The 6,241-nt window shown below is 37.3% G+C and overlaps 1 protein-coding gene across 1 annotated transcript; it reads left to right on the top strand.

Moving 5' to 3' along the window:
- The first annotated feature begins 2,957 nt into the window (after window positions 1–2,957).
- Window positions 2,958–4,283, top strand: LOC106316695 (NAC domain-containing protein 100). The gene is made up of 3 exons (XM_013754581.1): window positions 2,958–3,301; window positions 3,400–3,677; window positions 3,758–4,283. Exons 1-3 carry the CDS (start codon window positions 3,112–3,114, stop codon window positions 4,139–4,141), a joined length of 852 nt encoding a protein of 283 aa, XP_013610035.1. The 5' UTR covers window positions 2,958–3,111; the 3' UTR covers window positions 4,142–4,283.
- Window positions 4,284–6,241: the final 1,958 nt, after the last annotated feature.

The following is a 6,241-nucleotide window of genomic DNA, read 5'->3' on the forward strand; positions in this document are numbered from 1 at the left end:
AGCTCAGCATCGAGATTATCAACTGTGTTTGCAGGGAGAGAATGGTCAGGTACTATGTTCAGATCACGCAGCACCTCGCTGATGCGAAAATCAGCAGCTTCAGATGGGGTACTAGTGTCAGGCACGACTGGAGGGTTGCCGTTGACAGGGGGGGAATGGAGTCTTGCTGTGGAAGAAACTCAGGAAATTTGCCGGAAACTTTATGCTCAACAGAAACACCGCGGGAGGTAATGGTCTGGTAAATGAATTCAGTTACACCGTTGAGTATCGAAGCTTGCATGATCTTCATTTGACCAACCAGGGCAGCGCCAATCTTCTTATCAATGTCCTGGAGGAATCCGACGATGGTGGCCTGAAGGCTAGCTAACTGCTGTGATTGAATAGTTGATGAAGCAATTTTCTCTATCTTGGCGTCCAGTGCTTGATAAATACGCTTCTCCAGTGAGCTGATTTCATCACGTAGCTCAGAGGCGGGAGATCTGGACTTGTCAAGTAGCTGCGACGCAACCAAATTAGCTATTAAAATGTGGGTTTGAGAGTCGGGACCCTCGCCATCTGTCACCTCCGCGGCGTGATCCTTGTCGTTTTTTTCCTTCGGTTCTTTCTCCTTGAGTTTTTTCACTCCCCTCAAACGCAAAAGATCACTTGCGTTTAGACCACCTTTGAACATTTCCTTACAAAATGAAAAACCCTCACCAATCAGTCGAACCAGGTTCTCTACAGCAAAATCCTCGGACTCATCGACCTACGAGAAATCTAGCCCAGCAGACCATTCTTCGTACGGCTCATCTATAATAGACTTGCCAGTGACCTGCACAAACATGAACCAGATGCGTGTTAGATATGATTAACCCGCTAACTAAAAAGTGGACGATAACGTTATATTTAACAGTCAACTATACCTTTAACGAGGTAACATCAACAAGGTAACGTAAAAAGTTAACGGTCAACTATACATCTAAGGATGTAACATCAACGCGATAACAAACAGGTTTGCGACACCGTAATAGGTTAACAGTCAACAATACATATGCCAATCTAACATCAACAACATGGATGGAATTATCCAATTCGCAGACACATAGAAAAACACACATACGTTTGCGTAAAAAAAAAAGATGAATCCACTAACAAAACGATTTACGGAAACAAGTGATCTTACCAGTCAAGTATAACAGAGGAGATATAAAAAGCCTTAAGTCGATTTACAAGTGTTGTTTCGTGTAAAGAGATAATGATAGGGAGCTACCTCACCCGTTCAAGTTAACAGCTAATCTCTATGTTAGTAGTTACTAACGGTTTTAGTGCAATACAACAATCTGTATCAAGTTAACCCATAATTAAAGCGCCTGGACATCATGTTACGTTAGTAGTTACTAACGATTTTATAACACTACCACAATCTACATCGAGTTAACACATAATTTAAGCGCCAACATCTAAGGTTAGGGATTATTTGTTACCTGACACTCAATGTCTATACTCTTAGCATGCCCGGGGATAAGACAATACTTGGTCGCCTCTGAAGGTTCTGCTAGCGGCACCGCGTTGTCACCCTCTAACGCTAAATCTTCATTCGGGGTCGTGCGGCAACACGGTGTCATCCTCTGACGCTATCTCTTCGTTCTCGCTCTCGCTTTCGGAATCCACAATAACAGTTCGCTCAGACTGGGTGATTTCTTCCTTCAATTGAGGGATGGTGGCAAGAAGAACTAGTTAAATTGCATCAACGTAATCACGAATCGCAACAGACGCTTGCGATAATGCTATTTCATCCTTCGAAATAAGTGATGTAGCAAGCGTTTGGTATGAAGCTCTGCCCCAAGGGAATGCGAGGAACTCGTCTAGATCTCGAATCAGTTCAAGATGCTCTGGGATGATGCGTGGTGTGTGTGAGGACGGGAATAGAATCGACGACGTGATTGCAAGGCAAGCAAACTTAATCCGCGCCTCTTTGCTCTTCACAACCTTTTTCTTCAGCATGTCGATGGCTGTGTCAACAGTGCAGAACTTCAACGAGCCAAGGAGTTCGTTCCAGTACAGCTTCTCTTTCAGAGGGGTTTTCCTCTTCTTAGTTGGTTCTGGAATCTTCCGACAGTTTAATCCGGTGACGATAGCAAACTCCCGGAGTGACATTCTGACTGGGCTTCCCGCGAAGATGAACCAAACCTCGTATTTTTTGTTCACTTTCTGAAGCCTAACAACGACATATTGGCCAAAAGCACCTGAAAACGGAGGGTTCTCCTCGATCGCGAGAATCTTTCCAAAAGTAGAATTTCTCAGAAATTCTAACTCATCCGGTTCTAGAGCCTCGATTAGCAACTCGGTCCTCTTTAACTTGTGATACGAGTTGACGCGCTCTCCAAGTGGTTCTTCGCCGGTGGCGAACATTCTAGGAGGAAGCAAAAAATCCTCCATCGCAACGATTTGGGGGAAGAAGTGGGTGGATTGGGTAATTTAGGGTTTAATTGAGGATGCTGAGAATGTATTATGAACAAAATTATGTATATAGGAGGCGAATGAGTGGTTGGGGATGTGGGAATAAATGCAACTGTTCGATGTTTGAAAAAAACAGAGTAGCCTCACGCTCTTTCATCTGCAGAATCTGAACAGTCAGGAAACCTTTCTTTGACCAATGGGTTGAAGGGAGTGCTCAGACATTCAGCCACACGCGACCCAGACCTATGGAGTGTAGATCGGCGTATCTGGCAGGGGCAAAACCGTCCAATAAAAATATATTTCTTAACAAATGTTATATGACACAATACATTAGTAACTTGGGGCATTCTCACCAATTTCTGTAAATAAAATGTGTATATTGAAAATCGATTATTTTCACCAGAAAATTATATTTCTCTAGTGCCATTTAGTTTCTCTCAGTCTCCTTAATCTCTCTCCTTAACTTCTCTTTTTACTAATTACCCTCCCTCTTTCTCTCAATGCATGTGTATATATATATTCTCTGAACTCATCTCTTGAAAACATTCAAGATCGATCAAATCTTTCTCGATCAAAATAAGAAAAAATCATTTGAGAAACACATGTTTACGATTATTTGATATTTTATTCCAGGATCAGATATTTGCTTTTCTTTTGGGGGACAAAAAAAAGATGGAAACTATTGGTGGGTTTCACAAGGAAGATGATGAGCAGATGGATTTGCCTCCTGGTTTTAGGTTTCATCCAACAGACGAAGAAATTATAACCCACTATCTACACAAGAAGGTTCTCGACAAAGATTTCTCGGCTAAAGCTATTGGCGAGGTGGACTTGAACAAAGCTGAACCATGGGAGTTGCCGTGTAGGTTAAAAAAAGAATAAAAAAAAATCAGATACTAAATCTTTCTCATATCATTGTTCTTGAGATCTAATATGTTCGGTCTTGTTTTTGGTTAATAGATAAAGCAAAAACGGGTGAGAAAGAATGGTACTTCTTCTGTGCGAGGGATAGAAAGTATCCAACCGGTCTGAGGACTAACCGGGCAACTCAAGCCGGTTATTGGAAGGCAACCGGGAAGGATAAGGAGATTTTCCGAGGAAAATCGCTTGTTGGTATGAAGAAAACACTTGTTTTCTACAAAGGAAGAGCTCCAAAAGGCTTGAAAACAAACTGGGTGATGCATGAGTATAGGCTTGATGGGAAACTCTCTGCACACAACTTGCCCAATACCGCTAAGGTAAACATTTTTAAAAAATTGCTCTGTTTCTTGCTCTGTTTTCAACTCTGCCTTTGCTTTAATTTGATTTCATTTGGCAGAATGAGTGGGTGATATGCAGAGTGTTTCATAAAACCGATGGAGGCAAGAAGATCCCACTTTCGGCTTTAATCCAAATTGGTTCGTATGGAGGGTCCAATTTACCACCTTTAACCGATTCTTTACCATACAATGATGTAACCAAGACCGAACCGGTTTACGTGCCCTGCTTCTCCAACCAAACTGAGACCAGAGGAACACTACTCAGTTACTTCAGCAACTCCGCACTTTGCTCGATTCCACTCTACCAACCTCAATCTCTCCAGGTTTTCGAGAATCTACAGACTACTCATCAGATTCTTACTCAAGAACACTCCGTTTCTCATCAAGAAGTTCCTTCTTCCTCCGCCGGTCCGGTTGATCTTGAATCTTTCTGGAGTTACTGAAGATACATAATTTATAGCGTGGTGTTGCTAAGTTTGTATAGATTGTTTATATCAATACTTCCACTCCTAATGTTTTTTCTATTATTATACTCAACTGAAATTTACTACTAGAGATTGGATAGAAAGGAGGAGAAGCATCAAATATTCGTTAAAATTTTGTCTTATTAAAAAAAAAAGATTTCATGCATTATGGTCAATATGTTATATCATCAAAATCAGCGAATGTGCGTGCGGGTCAATACTTGATCGATGCATTTGAATACGCTTTTCCTGAAGAAATTATTCATTTGTTATCTTAAACTATTAGGATTGTATGACAAAGAATCCATTTACAGAGGGACCACTGTGTTAATACCAAAAAAAAATGTATTACTCGTGTAGATATACCACATGCATGCTTTGATGACATAACGTATGAATGATACAAGAACGAAATGTATACGCCCTAATTATCACATTTTAATCGCTCATAGGCTCATAGTCATAACATAACGTTCTAAAAACTAGCTTAGTATATACTCCTATGTTCCTTGAACTTATTGTTGACGTGCTTCTTTTTTATATTAACTCAACGCATGAAGTTTGGATAATAACAATCTCTATGTGTTGACCAAAAAAAAAAAAAATCTCTATGTAAAATGCAATCTTGATGTTTGGATAATAACAAAACAAAAGTTGATTACATTAGTTACTATTCTTAACCAGATTCCCAAACTCCTAAAACACTCGAATTAAGTTTTGTATTTTTCTTATTTCCGAATTTTATATACTTTAGATATGAATTTGAAATCTCACCCTTCAGTTAATTACGGATTTAACCTGTATACGTATATCCACTCTCGTATTCGATGTTTATTTTCTATTTTTGGGGTTAAAATAGGTGATTATTATATTTTAGTCATTCGTCAACAACTTTTTTTGGGTTAAAAAATAGGTGATTTTTTTTTCACGAACTTAAATTGATATTAATGATCAAAGTAATCTTCTGCCAAAGCAGAGTTTAAAAAAGTTGGGACATAGTTATAAAAATGAAAACTTGTATTTAAAAACTTGTGCAGATTTACTTGCGAAATATGTGATTATTATATCTCATGTATATTAATTGAAAATTTTTTAAATAATTATAACCTGAATTTTGTACTAATTAGAAAAAAACCCATCTATTGTGGCAGAAGTTTAAACCTTCTAAAAGTTGACGTGGCAGAAGGAGAAAGCAATTAGGAATAGCATAGTCTAAATATAAATTCTTTAGCAAAATATCATTTCGGCATTCGTTAGACAGTCGCATATCATATGGTATATCCCAACGTATTTTGCTAGAAACTGCTACATATTACAGTTTTGACCCACGGATCTTCGAGCCAAATCCATGTTTATAAGAATATATATATTTGAAAACGTTCCATTTATTGATCCCACCGTCGCCGAGACCATTGATTTTTATCATATAAACATGTCATCTATTTTGAAGTCGTTTATAAAACCATTTTGCATATTTTTACACATGAATAAAAACACTAATGCAGCTAGACGTACAAGTTTGAAACATGAAAATGAAAAACAGAGTAAAAGATCTTTGGGAAAACTGTTTTTTTAGAGCAAAAAAATAGTAACTATGTCCTTTTAGATTAATCTATATTTTGTGTTATATTTTCCTATAATACCCTTTAATATTTATGAAAATAATTTTAATAAATAGTTTTACAAACAAAAAAAATTTGAAAAAATAGTAACATTTGTTAAAATAACTATATGAACTTAATGGTATATTTTCCAGTTATAAAAAAAGTTAAAATTATAAATTTCAGATTATGTTCTAAAAAAAGTAGAAATGACATTCTACGAAGTAAAAAACGAAATCTACTTTTTTCATTGAATCTACAATGTTTAGAATACGTGATCTACGTAAATAGGAGTATTCTACAAATATGTAGAATACACATTCCGCGCTTAACCTACCATTCTAAAATTCTTAGAAATCAAAATCTACACATTAATCTAATTCTAAAACATGTAGAAACCGACTTCTACAGATTTACTATAAATCTAAAACATGTAGAAATCAAATTCTAAACATTACTATAATTCTAAAAAACTGTA

This window comes from Brassica oleracea, chromosome C9 (genome assembly GCF_000695525.1).
Source record: "Brassica oleracea var. oleracea cultivar TO1000 chromosome C9, BOL, whole genome shotgun sequence".
Classification (NCBI taxonomy): domain Eukaryota; kingdom Viridiplantae; phylum Streptophyta; class Magnoliopsida; order Brassicales; family Brassicaceae; genus Brassica; species Brassica oleracea.

Coding starts and splice junctions, on each gene's coding strand:
- LOC106316695 (XM_013754581.1), top strand. CDS start 3,112: ATGGAAACTATTGGTGGGTTTCACAAGGAAGATGATGAGCAGATGGAT. Junction 3,302..3,399: donor TGAACCATGGGAGTTGCCGT/GTAGGTTAAAAA, acceptor TTTGGTTAATAG/ATAAAGCAAAAACGGGTGAG. Junction 3,678..3,757: donor ACTTGCCCAATACCGCTAAG/GTAAACATTTTT, acceptor TTCATTTGGCAG/AATGAGTGGGTGATATGCAG.